The sequence below is a fragment of the Camponotus floridanus genome, unplaced genomic scaffold (assembly GCF_003227725.1).
Source record: "Camponotus floridanus strain SB8 unplaced genomic scaffold, Cflo_v7.5 scaffold38, whole genome shotgun sequence".
NCBI lineage: Eukaryota > Metazoa > Arthropoda > Insecta > Hymenoptera > Formicidae > Camponotus > Camponotus floridanus.
Window position 1 is genome coordinate 1,155,867 of NW_020229525.1, and position 18,084 is coordinate 1,173,950.

The 18,084-nt window shown below is 34.7% G+C and overlaps 1 protein-coding gene across 2 annotated transcripts; it reads right to left on the minus strand.

Annotated features, from left to right (window-relative positions):
- Nucleotides 1–538: 538 nt before the first annotated feature.
- LOC105249758 (cytochrome P450 306a1) lies at nucleotides 539–17,708 on the minus strand. 2 transcript variants are annotated; one of them, XM_025411205.1, is made up of 10 exons: nucleotides 17,561–17,708; nucleotides 16,393–16,521; nucleotides 16,154–16,264; nucleotides 14,648–15,004; nucleotides 4,017–4,165; nucleotides 2,654–2,856; nucleotides 1,540–1,828; nucleotides 1,255–1,407; nucleotides 875–1,049; nucleotides 539–780 (listed from the first exon to the last, which is right to left on the minus strand). In XM_025411205.1, the coding sequence occupies exons 4-10, from the start codon at nucleotides 14,967–14,969 to the stop codon at nucleotides 602–604; spliced, it is 1,470 nt and encodes a 489-aa protein (XP_025266990.1). In that variant the 5' UTR covers nucleotides 14,970–15,004; nucleotides 16,154–16,264; nucleotides 16,393–16,521; nucleotides 17,561–17,708; the 3' UTR covers nucleotides 539–601. The 2 variants fall into 2 exon arrangements, with proteins under 2 accessions (XP_025266990.1, XP_011253774.1); XM_011255472.3 differs by having other exon boundaries at nucleotides 16,154–16,270.
- Between the last annotated feature and the right edge of the window lie 376 nt (nucleotides 17,709–18,084).

The following is an 18,084-nucleotide window of genomic DNA, read 5'->3' on the forward strand; positions in this document are numbered from 1 at the left end:
GTTGATATAAAAGTTTGGCATGCAACTTGTTGCAAGTAAACAGGCAAAAGAGCAGATAATCAGAGAGTGATATATAAAATTAATTAAAATCATGAATTTCAGCAATCTTTCTCGCAGTTTGTTATGATTTGATAAAAAGCTTTAATTTTCAGGAAAGAGGAAGATAAAATAAAACCCTGATTTTTAATAAATTTTACTGACGTAATATGAAGCGATTGTATGCATAATAATATTTAAATTATTGATATAATTAACATAAATCCAATCGAACATATTTTACGTAAGACTCATATTATCAGAACTATAAATAAATATATAGAATAATAAATTTATAGAATAATAAATTTATAGAAAAAAGCTTAATAATAAATTAATGTATAACAATTTATAATAGCAGAATGCTCTGTGAAAAAAATATTATCATTTATTTTAATCGTATTTTTGCATGAATGCTACATTATATATATATATATAAAATGCGTATGTATATATTTATATGAAATAAAGATATATTTAAAAGTACTTTTAAACATATAGTTAATTTTATATATGTATAATTTGTAATATTAATAAGTATAAAAAAATATTATTATATGTAAATTTATTTTCGCAGCGTGAAAACCAACCGATGCGGTCTTGGAACCAGAGTAATTCCGCATTCGCCTTCCAGATCGATGTGTGTATCGGGTGGTACAGATATAACAAATGTGCGAAGAATTCTCGCACAAAAGAGAAATAATATCATCTTGGCGAATTCGTCACCGATGCACATACGCTTACCTTAAAATTGTGAATGAAACGCAAACATACATGTTTTATTTTATATTTTTAAACGAAACGCTGTCGATCTTGCATTTCGCGTTCAAGTTCTTACCCGCTTGAAAAGGTAAAAAAGCTTTCGGTTTGGCAAGACTTCCATCTTCAGCGATAAATCTTTCGGGTTTAAAAGAGAGCGGATCGTGCCAATATGAAGGATCCGTATGAATAGCCCACTGCAGCGGAACAATCATGGTATCTTTCGGTATGTCATAATCGCCTATTTGCGTGTCCTGGATGTAAATTGGCTCGCATGAATTTATTTCAATTTTTATATGCAAATTTCACAAAAACATGAACCGCGATTTTATTATCGATATTAGACGATAACAAAGATATATCTTTGATTTGCAAATAATATAATTATAAATAAATAAACAAATATATTTGATTTTACAAAATAAATAAATGATGTACAAAAAATTATTTAATTTTTACCTCGATTGTCCCATGAGGAATGCCAAGCGGTGTAACGCTTCGCAATCTTTGTGTCTCCGCAATTGCAGCTTCCAGTCGAATTAAAACAAGTCTGTCCTCCAAACTGGACGGCTTTTGTCCCAACAGTTCGTTCATTTCATCGTAAATTTTTTTCTACGTAAATAAAGACATAAAATTTGAAAAAATCGTACAACGGATCAAGATTCTGCGTCAGAAATCATGCAGACATGACATTTATATTTAAAAGTATCTTTTTGAGAAACTTTTGAGAAGAAATAAACATACTTGCTCGACTGGATGTATCGCCATGAAGAGCAGAAACCAACGAAGAGTCGTAAGGGTCGTATCGGTGCCTGCGCCAAAAAGATCGGCCAATAAATGATGAAACTGAGTTTGCGTAAAGTATCCGGGATCGTCCGCATTGTTTCTCATTACATCGTCGAAAGCCGCAAGAAAATTATCCGTCTTTTCAAGCCGAGCACGATGCTCATCGATAAACGTTTGATATATTTGATGCGTTTTCCGTTGTCCATCGATAAGGGACGTTTTTATTTTTCCATATCGTGGTAAAAATCTGTACGACCCAGAAAGCCCAACAAAGGAATTCTTTATTTATTCCTGAAAAAGTCTCTCATATATATTAATTTAAATTAACATCTACATTTTTAAACGCAAATATAACTTTTTTTCATCATTCATTTGAATCAGCTGAACATTTTTAAATATATTTTATACAAATATATATAACTATAAAAATTATTTGTTTCTATAATATAATGAATTTATATTCCTTTTTAAATAAAATAAATGATATGTATGAGAATCTTGAAAATAACGAATATATTAAGAATACAATCGTTGTAATATCGATAGCGTAATTATATGAAGCCTTTACAATTCGCATATTAATCTTTGTTAGAATAAGCTAATTTGATTTTATAATTATAACCTTTTATTGAAAGCGTACTTTAACAATCTTTCTGATTTAGCTTATGTAAATTTAACTAGCACGAGTGAAATTGTTCTTTGCGCTATCTTTCTTTACAAAGATTTGTATTTACTCTTCTAGATGGGTATTTAGTTCAATTTATCATGTCGTTTGCATAAAAAAGAATCGTCTATCTTTCCATGTTTATCGCTCGAGAGCCACCGTCTTCGATAAAAAACATGACATTTGCATGATAGACGTTGAATGAATCATAGCCGCATCATCGTGTTAATTGATCGTGCGGATCAATTCGCTTGATCTTTTTCTGCGCGATAATGCGGTTTACCTTTCGTTAGCAAGGTGTAAAACATCGCGCGTTATGAAAATATGCAGTCATCGGATCATACACGTCGATCATACACGTCGATCGGAAGGATCTTCGAAGGATCTTTATCAGGGATAGCGTCGTACCTGAGGAATGGCAAAAAGTTGAGCGGGCCTGCGACACCGATATGCTTGACTCCTTCCTCCTGCATATATCTCAACCACTTCCACACCTCGTCGTCTTCCTTGTAAACTTTACCGAATACGAGATCGTTCATCATATTGCCCACGCAGTGATGAAGTGTCTCCAGCGGATCGATACCATCCTCCGTAGCGCGATCTTTTAATTTCTGAAGGATCGAGATGAGAAATTTCTATCTGTTTCGTTCTCCGTTAATCAGGAATTAATATAAAACACTTTTAAGCCACGCGCTCTCGCGTATTTTATAAAGTATTACACTTGTGCCTAATACACTGAGAAAATAATCTGGTTGTATTAATTAGAATTCTGCTAGATTCAATCAGTATGTCTGTTGGAAAGTGGACGAACCAGAATTTTTGTAGGAACCAGATGAATCTGATTAATTTCTTCCTGTTAAATTTACCAAATTTTCTAATTAATACTAAACTCGCACCAGCACCAAGTCGTCTAAAATTTTTTCCATCTAATCTCAAAAGTCTGTTTAATATTCTGAATTCCAACAAGATTATTGGATAAATTCAATCCAGATTATTGAATGAATTATTTTAAATTCAGTTTGTTAGAAATTAAACTGTGATAAACAGTGATGCAAGAAGATGCAGCTCAAACACACACAATCAGAGAGCTAGCGTCCTCTTTCTGGCATTACTGCTCGTAAGAAAAAAAAATATACTTTAGATTTAATGTTAATACTAGTTTTTTATATACATTTCATGGCAAATATTGAATATGAATTAAGTTAAGAATGGCTCGTCGCCTAGCGGCAAGCAAAGAAATTAATGCAAGAAATTTTATAGATCCAACCAGAAAATACTAATCAAATCCTTGTAAATCCTAGTAAAATCTATTAAACGTTCTAGTTATAAAAAATCGAATCTTATTATGATAACTAGAAATTCTTATTTAATTTAACCAAAATGCCTTCAATCATATACGTCTTGTTGGTAGAATTAAACGATTTTTCTCAGTGTAATGCAATGAATGATCGAGTAGTTTTTTTTAATGTTATAGCAACGGTTTTTACATTTAAATTCTTAATTGCCATCATTGATAGCATGTCGAAATGTCACAGAAATTAATAGCTTCATTAAATGCAATGACATTTCCAGATAAACAAATCGTAACTTGCATAAGAATTTGTGTTAATCCGCTTTTCAATATTCCTTCTGGAATAAAATGTTTAGTCATCGATATAATATCCGTTTAGGGTAAATATCGTAGATTTACACGACACGACGGCCTCGCGTGAAACATTTATGAATAATATAGTTTAACTAGACTTGGCAACGCCTTTGAGCGCTAAATTACCGATATGCATTCGTTCACGGCTGTGAGAATCCTTGTCTCCATCCTGTCCCTTTTAAAGCTGGGTAATTTCATAATACCGAAATTCTTCAGACATCCTGCTACGAATTTTCGCTGGTCCTTCCAAAGATCACCCTCAGCACAAATGATGCCTGCGGAGCACAGATAAAGAAACGGAGAGGTGAGAATTTTGTGTTCAAGTCCTTTTTTTTCTTTTTCTTTTATCTTTTTTTTTCTTCTTTGGATGATCGCACCTTAATCGCAGGGATCATAAATAATGCGTCCGGACGCGTTTCTCATGCCTTTCTGCGTGAAACAAGCCGCGCTCTTGAGGATGAAAAAAATAACACAGAGGATTATTGTCATTCCGTAAGTAGGCGCAGCCACCGAACTCATCGAAGGATAATCCTCGAATGAATAAACAATAATCTCTCACTATAGCCATTCGAAATTACGTCCCTCCCTTCGGTATATTCATAAAGACAGCTACGACGATGATCGATTATTAATAGCGATCGGGATTGCTGATTAAGCACGACGGCCAGAGCGATAAAGCGTTCATTAACGCTGTTTATCGTTCGATTTCTTTTGCATTTTTCTGACATCTATTACATCTGTTTTTCTTCCACCTGCACATTTCTTTTTCCTATTGATATTATATTATTAATAATAAAATTGATTATATTATTAATAAATATATTAATTTTTTTCTGTTTCTTCCATCAATTTACATTCTTTCTCCAAATGTATTCATTTTCTATCATTTTTATTACATACCTATATGTCTCTTTTAGTAAATATATAAAGTGTAAAATTAAGCAACAATTCGATCGCTTGATATGAATAGATAAAATCACGACTATCGATTATACTTAATTAATCTGAATATTACATGATGTTTTTTCTTGCTGCAACGTTAAACAAGATTGAAATGAGCCACATTACGCTCTTTAAAGAGGTAATAGGAAACTTTGTGTTGCAAAATTTATGCATTTGCGCCGCGACAGTAAAGGTGTGTCGCTTATGTACATCCGATTTCGCAGCCAGATCACACGCGCGAGAATGATCTCGGAATCTTGATCATCGCTCAATGAGATTATCGAGGTTTACGGTCGAGGCGTCACGAGAATACAGATCGAGATCTCTGGTGTGCAATTTATCAGACGATATATATTGGATCGTAGTTTTTTATGTTGGGCGCGAATTGATATTTTTATCAATTATACGGGGAAAGAGGAACAGAAGAATATAAAGAAATGTTTAATCGCAGCTGCCAATGCGTGATTTTCGGAGAAATGAAAGCGAATTTTGAAGGAAAGACAACCATTTTCGCAAATTTACAATTCGTCATCGCACGCTTGAGCGTCAAGAGAAGAAGTAATGAAAGTATACGTCGGCGCGGGGTACAAATAGGTTATCGCATGATGAGTGTTTGCGATACTATTTATCATTCGCAGCTTGTTCTAAAAGGCAGCGCTGTCGATAGGTCAGTGTCGTATTTAAATGACGCCAAGAAAACTTTCCGGGATCGCGAGTACGCATTAATCTCTCTTCACTCTGGTCAATAGATCTCAAATCATCGAACAATGAAATCAAGAGAATTAAAAAATCTTAATTAAATTTTTTAACGAATAAACCTTATATTTTTTTAATCTCGTATAAATTTTATGTTTAAATTTTGCACCATATTTTTATTAAAAAACAAATGTCATATATATTATAGCTATCTATTTATTATTCGTTTATTTTTTTATAATTTATAATTGTGGTAGTTTTATACTTGTTTGTTGTATAGCTCACGACAAAAAATTTAATTTTATATTCAATTTTTTAAAATACTTTAATCTTTTGAGACACCAACTTTAAATCAGTTCAGGGAAGATTTAAATATATTCATTAATTGCATATTTTAATTATAAAAGAAACATATAAAGTCAAAAAAGAAATATTCTAGATATATGTATATAAAGTAAAGAAATATTCTAATATATATAAAGTCAAAAAAGAAATATTCTAGAGTAGAGCTTGCATTTCCTTGCTTTTTCAAGAATAATGTTGAATATTTTAGTAGCAATTTTTAGAAAGAGGGAAAGAGCACTAGGATAATAGTCTTCAAGGGAGAACTCATAAAGGAAAAAGTTTGCTTCAACTTTGCAGCTCGCATGCTACTTTTCATCTCTACGATGCATCCTACGAACAATGAAGTTCTCCTTGCCAGTCGAGCTTCTTACGCAACTAAACACCCCGCCGCGGGTGATTTCAAGGGATGACATCACTCGGTCTCTCGGGCACGGCACTCGTGGAGAGGAGCGCTCTTACCACGAATTCGCGAACCGCCAGAAATAAACCGGACGGCGGACGGATAATGCATACATGCGTCCGAACGTTTCAGGGCCGGTCATTCCACTTCGGCTGGCAAAAAGTCCGACGAATGCAGCAGAAGGCGACGCGCGATAGTCGTCCTGTCCAAATACAGCCGACCGATCGATCGATCGCCGTTTTATGGCACGATCATTAAAATACCGGGATATGGCGCTGTCGATCGCATACTCAAAGTGCTGCGACTGTTCGATAATAATTCGTAGTGAATCCTCGAATTATGCGCAAGATTCCTGAGGACGATCTATGAGAGAGAAGAGAGATTAAAAAGATTTTGCCTTTCATTAAAGCATGCATTTCGCAATACATGTTATATTCATCTATACCGCTCGTGAAGACTTAACAACGTCTTTACAGTTGATTACAAATGATTTTCCGATTGCAAAATTTGACAGATAAATCGAAGCGTACGATAATTGTGAAAGATTGTAATGGCTCCTCGATAAATATTGAATAGCAATAGCTTGAAAATTGCTCTTTAAAAATCAGAAAATTATTGAGGAATAATTTTTCTCCTACTATTATTGAGATAAAGCTAATCGTGCAATGTTATTAAATAAATAAGTGAATAGATGTGTCAATTCTTTTAAACACATTTCGGAAAATCATTCTGTTTCAACGAGGGAGTCTACTGATCGACTCTGTACTTTGCTTATTAATCAATCTTTTTCATCAGTAGCAATCGTCAACTGTCAAATATCGCTCTTTTGACACTGGAAAATTGTTGCTGCAATTTTCTTTTGTGAAATATTATACACATTTCGATTAATATTGTAAGTTGAAAAATTTCGAATAATCATCGAGAGACAATCTATCGGGAACGCGGGTCGTGACAAGTCGATGATGATGATGCGAACGGTCTTCGTTCATACAATCCGTCGCTCTTAACGGGAGAGGCCGTCGGCCCGTCCTTGCGAAGCTAACTGTAATTCCCCACGGATGCAGAGCAAAACTGTCGACGACCGGGAGAACTTCCTTCAAGGAGACCGATATAAAAGTGAGAGTCCTTCGCATCTGTGCGATGCGGCCGGTCCCAGGTTTACTCGAACGTGCCTAACCTATCCAATCGCGAATAAGCCACTCATTACGAAAACAGGAAAAAAGATTGATGTATCCTGAGCCAGCAGTGTGTAACTATTCAAAAAAATTCATCTTGCAATTGCAGCAACAATTTTCTAAAGAAATTAATCGAAATAAATAAATGCTTAGCAAATACAGCAATATTGCGTATGTTTTAAACTTAATCGATCTAAATGACAAGATAAAATTTGGTATGATAGAAAAATCATTTTTAAAGATCATTCCAACTATAGTATGGAAATTCATATTTATTCAAATGGAATAATTAATATTGAATGGGACCTAAATTTTTGCCAAAAAATATTAACTAGAATTTGCTGCTATAAATTCTACATGTTACATGTAAATTATATTCTACAAAATATAGCGGTAAATTTTTATTGAGACATTTAGAAATCTACTTACATCAGCAAAACATTTCCTTGAGTGTCTTCTTCGAAAATATTTTTTCGTTTTTTGGAAAACAATTTTAGAACACTAACAAATAAATTTCTTTCAATCTTCTGAAAACTGTTTACAAGTTACAGTTGAATATATTGTAGTTTTGCAACGATAAAAGATGTATAAACGATAGATAGCGTGAATAATTATGTAGAATAAAAAAAAACGATACAAGGATACTGCGTACTAGGAGCAGGATCGGCATGTGAGGGGAAAAATTGAATTCCACCCACACCCACTCTCCCGCGCTTGAAAGAGGAAAACAAGTCGTTGGGAAAATCGCGGACATCTTACGTCAGTGTTACGCGTTTGTAATAAGCTAAACGGAATACGAATAGTCGCTCGTGTGTATGGAAGCTCGGCTCGTAACGCTTATTTTACACGCGCGCTTCTGACCGCATCGTTGAGTCAGTGCTGAGGTATGCCAAGTGCGATTGAAACTGCGACTTTTCTATAACTGATTGTAAATGAGATTGTTAATCATCGTCTATACGTGAATATTCGCGTCTGCTTACTCAATTGATTTTTTTTTCGAATTTATATAAAAATTATCTGCACATGTGTGCAATTGAATTAAAAATCTATCAGCTTTTTTTGCACACATCAATTTAATAATTTAACTTAATTGAGAAATTTATAATGAGAGAGAAAAGAAATCCTTGATGATTAATATTCTTCTTAATAAATAATGAACAGAAAAATGGTATTTGAAGATGTCAATCAGACTATCGTCATTTTTCAATATAATGTGTTTGTATAATTTAATAATGATTAACTCTTGTATCTTCGATGATATCAAAAGATTTTAATCAGACTATCATCATTTTTCCACAATATAATGTGTTTGTATATTTTAACAATGATTAACTCTTGTATCTTTGATAACATCACAAAAGAGATAAGTCAAGCAAATTAAATATATAATATCTTGCTGGGTTTTATTGGCCTTGTGTTCATCAAAGAAGAATCAACAATGGTACTTGAATACTTTTGGTGGAGATGGCGAAAACTTAATCGTCCTCATCGAATCCTATCGAACGATTCTAAAATAAATCGCGATACAAAAGTGAATCGTGAACAGAATGATCTTTTTTTTCTATCAGCTGAAATTAGCAATATACTGCCGCTCGCGTGTGGCAGCGGCAACATCAAGGACGTCGAGAATTTCAGGTTTCGTCGACCCGCTTAAAGGCCAACGCCGTCGCATCGTCCAGACACTTTTGACGATCACCGCCATGCAGGTCGATGCACCGATGGTAACAAGAGTCTGCAATGGTCTATCGTTTTCCAAGATCAGGTCTCTTTCCCGCCGTTTATCGGCACACCTTGCCCTGACTTTACAAGGTGTAACCCGACACCTTAGGTTTCTACACTCGATCGGTCTTTAAACTTAGGCTGTAATCGCAATAGCCGACTTCGTGAGGACCAAGTGATGACAATATCTTCGAGTTTTTTATGCGCTTTTTTTATATTTAATATTATTGATAGTGTCTCTGAATCGTCGCGGAATCCCTCGAATTTATATATCGATCCAATTATATTTAAAGAAAATCCAATACAATTTAAAGAATATTTTTATTAATCTTTTTAAAAAATTATTCATATAAATATTAAAACTTTTTTATAAATTATATTTATTGCGTGATATATTATTTCATTCTAAAGTAATATTAATGATTTACTGGAAATTAATTTTATCTATTTTATCTATTATAAAATTAAATTATTTTTGCCAAAAATTGCGTATGTGTAATTTTATAAGTCTCTTTTTAGGACTACATCTAAACGCGAAATCCAGATTATTATTATATCCTGAGGATACCCCTAATCTTATAAGGATTAATTTACTTTTACTTTCGATTCGTTTCTCAGAAGCCTATTAATACTTTGCTGCGCACCATCGGAATTTTGCGTTTCTCCGTTACCTGACACCACCGACGGTGCTTATGACGGTATTTGTGGCATTTCCGATCCATCCTATCCTTTTCACAATCTCTAATGCAATTACTTGTTATAATAGGTTTCGCTAAGATGACTTCCTAGAACAATCAAAGAATCTATTCTAGGAACTGCCGTCTTTATGAAATATTTCATAAGCCCGCAAGTTATACATGCCAATTATATTTCGGCTTTCAATAGAAAATTGTTAAGTGTGAAGAAACATATTTTTTTACTACTCGTATTTAATTATATGTATCATTAATGTAAATCAAAGATTATATTAGTGTTATACGTCTACATTCATATGTAAAATAAATTGTTGCATACGAACATAAAATAAATTGTAATTCTTTATCAAATAAAAATTGAAGGAAGAGTGTGAAAACCCAGAGATCTAGAAATAGCAAAATATATCTATGCTAAAAATGTATTAAAACAATGAAATGGGATTCCTAAAATCCTAATAAAATTAGCTACAAATGAAGAAGACAACAATTGAAAAGATAAGTCTAATTAAGAAAAATACATGAAATATGATAATTTGCGATATTCAATGCGTGGAACAATCAAATTCTATAAAACGGAATTGATCGATCTGACAGTGCGACACGTGACGAGCAATGCAGAAAATTTGCGTAATATGTTTACAGACGGCGCGTTATCTCGCCATCGGCGCGCTCTATAATAAATTAACGCTATTACGTACGACATTATCCGTCGTGGCGGGGCAACCAGTTTGCATAAGAAATGTGAGCGCGCCCATAAAGGCGCGTGTAAACGCGCTGTCGGATAATCACGGGTTGCGCTGGAAGGCACGCGCCTCCCGAGTCGATATTCTTCCCCGTGTTCATCTCTCATGTAGACAGCGGCCGCATCGTCATCGTCGATTTATGTGTATAGCTTTTCTCTCGTGATATTTCACATTGGACAACAGACAAGCGTTTTGAAGAGATTATCCGACGTAATATTGAAAAATAGCACGCGCTGACAATCAAGGAAATGGGTAATCCAAAGCAATTTTTTTTTAACGAATAAAAATTATTATATAATTATAATTTATTGCTGACATAATTATAGGAATATTTAGCAATAAAAGTTAAAGAAAGTTTCTGCAAATTAAAATTTTAAAATACAAAAATAAATTCGTTAATTTTTATTAATTTTTAATAAATATTTTATAAATAAGTATTTTTTAGTTTATTCTAAGCTGTTGTTTCAGTAAATTTTCGAGGTGCAACGAATATTAGATATTTATAAATTAAATGGATAGATAAAAAGTTATATATTTTCTCGCTGACTAAATATTCTAATTATTTTATGGAAAGGATAAATGTATTTTTATCCATCGAAACTATAATAGCGGGAGGAATAATTTGCTGCATTAGTCGCATTTCATCGGAATACTGTAAAAGTGACAACGCGTCCTTGGACGCTCCGATTTAGAGACTTTAATGCGCCGTGATGCGCACTTTCGTGAGCCCAAGTAGTAACGGTCTACAGTGACGGTCGCTCGTCTGACTAATCCCGGTCCTCACTACTTGAAACGAACGTTAGACGCCTCAGAGAGCCTCCCTTTCCTTCGAAACCGAACGCTCGCGATTGATCTAAGTTTAACGAAACTTCACGTGTATCACACGAGATATGTACCTGGGGATCTGTACCTGTTGATGGAGGCGTGGCTAGGATTTCCCCACCAAACCTATTCCGGTGGAGAGAAAGAAAGGAGACTCACGCGGCGGGAGGATCTTTCCTGAATGCTCTGGAGGGGCATCTACAAGGAGTGGAGGAAGGCTCTCCGGACGCAAGAGTCTCTCGTGAAAGGTGTCAGAAGCGCTTCAATGTCGCGAGGGTGCACGTGCAAAGGATGTGGCTACGCTAAATTTATCGTGCATTATAAATTGGCCGCACAATTTAAATTCATATTTATTTTACATTAATTTCTGGATTTGAATTTACATTTTCTTTAGCATATTGCTTTCTTTGTAATTTATCTAATTTATTTTGTAAAACTTTTAACCTGAAAGGCGACACACATCTCATAAGAAAAAATGCAATCTCTTCGCATCGTGAAAATTAGGATAAATAAATTTTTTTAAATTGAAAATATTCAGCTTATAAAAGTTATCATTTTCTTTAAGAGATATACATTATGATGCATCATAGAAAGAGATTTTTATCGAGTTTTCTTTTAATATCACTATTTTAATATTATTCGAACATTTATTTATGCAAACCTATGCTAAAATTTATAATTTCTCACATCATTTCATATTTATTTAAATTATATCGCTAAATTGAATGTACAAGCCTAAAATATATTGACTCACTTAATTTAATAAAGCCAATATAAAAAAGATTGCATTTAAAATTCGCATCGGATAAGCAAAGTCCTCTAATTATAAATTGCAGCCCAATTGTATATGAAATAACAGTTGAAATGTTCAACAAACGATTAGATTGGTTTGATTCATACATACGCATTTATCGACTCGCTAAATCGGCGCGCTTGTAAAAGAGATCGGCGATGATAGCACGGAGGAAATGAATGGAGAAATCACGGGGCCGTTGACTTTGGAGACATGGCGCCTCGTAAACATCGTCGAAGGCTCACGCACACGTGCGTGCATGCACTGGGAATCGAAAAAAAAAAAGAAATAAGGAGGAAAAGAGACGCGGGAGGGGCAGGAGGAAAGGGGGAGGGAAGGCGGGGAGGAAGAGAGGGACGCGCGACGACGGTCGGGATCGCGAACGAGAGGATGGGAGCTTTCGAAACGAGGTGTAAGGTGTACCACCGGGTGCCGTGGTACACTTTGTCGTGAAATTATCGTCCCGCACGGATCGGCCCGGGCTCCGCCGTCGCCGACGACGGAATTTGTGGCCTTGCCGGCGAATTTTCAGTCGACGGGCGAAACTTACGATCGTTCGAGTAACCCTGTTTTCATCTGGAAACAAAAGCCGCGTAGCGTTAAATCAGGGACTAGCGATAGCCGCACGACCATCGTCAATTGCGGAGATCCTACGTGCGCAAACTTTGAGTTAAAAAAATGTCCTTAATCGCAAATCTTTCCGTTTCTATGATATATGGAGCACCGAGCATGTTCGACGCTTATCTATCGCATATATTATGTCCGATACACACTCTATATACGTCAAATAACGGGGTACGAACGAAACTCTCTCGTATGCAGAAGAGCCGCTATCAAATGTCGGCGCCGCAATCGGTAACGTTGATCGTAAATCGAAAATCGTAACGGCACTTGGATCTAGAGAGTCCTCGTTATCGCGAGAACGGGACATCCGTGTGGCAGGCTGACTAGCTCTATTCTATTCTCCTTGACGGTCCACACCTCGCGCTTTTATCTCGACACGTCGTCACGACAATCGAATACATGTATTTTGTGAGCCTAGGTCATATCGCTCTTACGCGTTGAGTGATATTAAAGTCATATTTCGTAAATTCTTATCATAATTTTTCAACACCTGGTTTTAATATTCATGTCGTTGTATAAAATTAAAATTTTTAATATAATAATCTTTAAATTAAGCGTAAGAGTTTTGCCACCCATTTATATTCATTTCAAGCGTTCTATGCAATAAATATATCATGCGTAAAAAGTCATCGTAAAAGAGAGGAGGAGAGAATTCGGTGAAGATGAAACACGCGGTTCTTACGACACGACTTTCGAGCGTATATTCTAAAGATTTTTCGGAAACATCTCAAGAGCTATTGGAATGACATTGCGAGTAAATACGTGTCGTCAAAAGAAATCCATTTCTCATTTACACTCGAGGGCGAGGTCTCTTCAAAGAGACTTTCACTGCGCGTACACGTCGGATTAACGCGGAAGAATGCTTGTAGGTCGGCGGCTTTACGTCACCCGGAAGCTCTCTAAATCCTCCGACCCACGCCGGGCCGACCTCGTTTCCTATCTACGGCATGGCCGAGAGACGTCAGCTTTTTTTTTGTGGATCCTAAGGCACCACCGGTCGGTAGATTTTTTAGCTGTTTAGTAGGTTAGTCGGTCCAACTTCGAAACTTCGTTCGTTAGAGGAACCGTTACGTCCTACAATGACCGATGGGGCCCTTCCATTGTGCGACTGGTCGCTCCATTGTTACCACTTCTCCCGGCAAGTCGTGATCGCGCGCACGTGAGTTTCCCGACTCGCACTCGCCATGTGTCATACAATATGGTACTGTATGTATGACAGAATGGTGTACTTTCAAGGATTATTCAAATTATTAGTTAGATTGCCCGGATCAAACGCGGTTAACAGCCGTCTGGAAGAATATTTTAGATTCTTAAGCGCGTCTACTATCATTAAATTATACTTGAATTTCATTCATCCTCAAGGAATAATGAATTGCAATTGGAATGCCATATAAAAAATGACATAAATATTTAATAATTAAAGTAGTAAGTTTTCTCTCTCCTCCTCCTTCTGATCCTCCAATTAAATTATTTCTTTTATTTTAAAGTGACAGGTATACTTTACTATCCCGTTATAAATTTATTATATTATATTAATTATATAATTATATTATAAAGATCTTATTATATTATAAAGATCTATTTTTATTTAATTTAAACTACAGAAAATATATGTGCCTATCCTAGACATCACAAAAAGATCTTCAAGATATCTAAAGGACGTTAAAACGTCTTCAAATCGCTTTTCAGACATCTCTTAAGGATGTGCTGTCTGGGATATTAGATTTAATTTTATTTAATAACTTTATTTAATAATTTTATTTAATAATTTTATTTAATAAGAATAAAGAAAGGATTACTCACCGTGTCCCTGCATTATTCCATGCGTTAAATAGAGCGGAGCCCTACCGGCAAACACATCCTTCGCAAAGGCCTGTCTTACCAGCTGAGGATCCGACAGCAAGATCGTATAAACCGAGCCCATCCGTAGTCCACATATCGGTCCGTACTTCCTCGCCAGATTTGTCAGCGACACGTAAGGACGTTCAGAATCTATCCAGGGCAAATAACCGAGTACCGGGATGCCGGATGGTCCCGGCGGAAGTCGAAGGGTTTTGCGATAAAAAATATAATAAACAAAAAATACAAAAGAAATGCCAAGGATGATATATACGGGGGATATCATTGTTTAACGTGGAAAGGGAAGCGATACCGCGGTACCTGCAAATTAAAGAGGATATCGTTGAATAACAGTAATTTGGCGAAAGCGAGATATTGTAATTATCGTGTTGCAAGATTTTTATGTAAATGTGTAGCTGTTATATGAGACGGCGGCGTAGATAGGCACGTTGATAAAAGGTACTTTATAATCAAACTGTTTAGAAACTTGGGCGAGAAACGTGCTGTTACACGGACGTAATAAATCACGTAAGTGTTTTCGCGCGTATGTAACAGGCGATCCTCCTCGGTGATCGTAAACGCTTCTAATTGAGGGAACGCGATTGCAGCTTCCAGGAATGGCGAACGACAGAAATGAATGATAAACACCTTTCTCTGCGCCTACGGCGCACCGTGCATGTGTAAACTCATCTCATTATCAAGCTCGCGCGCGCACGTGCAATCGCGGAGGAGGACAAGGAACGATTCCGTGCTGCGACTACGCGATATAGGCCGACACGTGGTCAAACACGTGCCGGTGACTGATCGAGGAAGCTTACTTTCGACGGCGTATCGCCGGCAGGATTTTTTTTTTCACAATCATCATCACTTTGACTCGCAAATGTTTAGCAGCTATGACATTTCGTATTTTTATTCAATTTGTTGCGGTATTTTAATCGACTAATGTGAAATAAATTTTTCGCGCATAACGCTAGAGATCTTTAATCATGAACAGCGGCATTTTGTTTATAATTTTGATATAAATATTGATTATTATTATATTTTGATATAAATATTGATTATTATTAAATATTTATTAAAATGCTCCAAAAATATTTGTTTAATCTGATATAAAATTATCTGATATTTCTTTTATCTTAATCAGTTATCAATATCTGATATTTCTTTTATCTTAATTAATCAGTTAATATCAATATCTATTCTTTTATTTTATCAGTTTTACAAAATAACTTTAGATATTTGTTAAATCGCATGCATGAATCTCGCTTTAAATTGTCTTGGATACAACCAAAAGTTTTGGTAATGAATAATTTTCGAGATTTTAATTAAAATTCATCTTATATTTCGCGAAAATTACGTTCTCGAATAAAATATACGATTTAAAGAACAAAGATATTCTTTTATGTATTAGTTATATAAGACATTAGTTGTGTAAAGATACAGAAAACACGAGAATTGAACAAAACTTACCAAATCTGCAAACACGGGACTTTTACACAAACTACAGAAACTATAGCAACCGCAGTATGCCTTTCTTGAATAATATTATAACTGGTTTCACAGGAATTATAAATTCTGAATCTGCGACTAAAAATAAAAGTTATACGATTTTAAATAAATAAATATATAGAACAAATGATTTCTTATATTTATATTTACATGTGAAAAATAAAATAAAAGCAGAGATTCGAACTATGAAAGAAAATTACCGTAAAGAAAAAATATACGTTGTAGCTTCGACGCTAGTATCGAACTAAGTGTCGTTGCGAGACTTGACGAAAGTGATCCCGAGTCGTTTGACTACCAAATGACAACTGCTGCGACAGCAAAGATTTGATCTGTGATATTCGATAACATTAAAGTAGACTATTACGTTTTCTAACAAATATTAAATCTTGCTCGAGAGAATGTAAATGTATATATATATAAGATAAATGGATATTTGAACATTCGTTTCAAATATAGTCGATATACGCGAGATTGCTTAATTTATTTAATTTTAAGAAGACTTGACGAAATTATATCCGCTGACGAAGTTATAGCCATTTATCTTATATATATATATATATATATATATATATATATATATATATATAGAGAGAGAGAGAGAGAGAGAGAGAGAGAAAGAAATATATATATATAGAATATATATATATATATATATATATATATATATATATATACATATTTATATTCTCTCGAGCAAGATTTAATATTAGAATTATAACGCTTTATATATATATATATATATATATATATATATATATATATATATAGCGTTTTAATTCTAATTAAAAAGCTGTAAAATATTTTGTAAAATATATAAATTGAAATACTTTTTTTACATGTGTGTGCTTACAATATATGTTTATAATATTTTTGATATAATATAATAAGAAAAGAAAAAAGAGACAATCTCTATCAAATTATTTAAAAAAAAAAGATTGTTTTGTTTAGATTATTAAATGCATGATGCAGCAAGAATAAAGATTAATTTATGGGACACATAAAATATCTGCATGCGGCGCCTATGTGAAAAGGAATTTCTTCGCGCAGAAGGACCCTTTTCGACGGACTAGCCGGATAAAAAGAGTTACGTATATCTACCTGACTTAACAGGTCTTCTGGTTTGGCTTTTATGAACTAAGCCGTCCACTTTATAATTTACAGAGATGTTCGCGCACGCACACATACACAATTTACGACTAATTAAAGAACATCTTGAAAATAATTCGCGAATAAGAATGAATGAATCTAGATGCAATTAAAAATCGCATTCTTTGTACATTTATTATATTTGTAATGAATAAATAAACGAGTCATATATATATATATATATATATATATATATATATATATATATATATAATAACTAACCAGTTCCTTGTGAGTGGCGTTTATGAGATCACGAGAGAATATTATAAATGTATATTCCTATAATATATCTCTGTGCATAAACACATGCACGCCTCAGAATACCAACGACCCGTTGCCCTTACACACACGACTGACCTTCTTGGCTCACCTTACGAGTATCCTGTGTGCACTCACCTCTGCTCACGTGCGAGCTATCGCTCGCCTTCGCCAATCACGTGCGAGTTTATACATCGATCGCGTCTCTCTGGGCCGAATTCAATTTATATGGTACGTGCCCGAGCGCTCGATTTAAACCGAAAAAATGAAAACAAGGAGAGCTCAACATTTTTTTCTTTATCGTGACCTACTGCCCGCTTGAAGAAGATTCGGTAGAGAAGTTTCAATTGCCAAAGTGCCCTTTGACCTCTTGGAAAGCTACTTTGAAAGACGTTTCGTCGGTGAGAAATGTTTCTACTTTTTGTACCGACACCTGGAGATTGTATAAGAGAGAAGGAATAAGAAAAATTCTACATTATATCAAATTA

Excerpts from the sequence above, each read along its gene's own strand:
- LOC105249758 (XM_025411205.1), bottom strand. The coding sequence starts at position 14,969 with ATGATATCCCCCGTATATATCATCCTTGGCATTTCTTTTGTATTTTTT. Across the intron at positions 1,408-1,539 it reads CGATACATCCAGTCGAGCAA|AAAAAAATTTACGATGAAAT; the intron begins GTATGTTTATTT and ends TTATTTACGTAG. Across the intron at positions 1,050-1,254 it reads TTCCTCATGGGACAATCGAG|GACACGCAAATAGGCGATTA; the intron begins GTAAAAATTAAA and ends ATTTACATCCAG.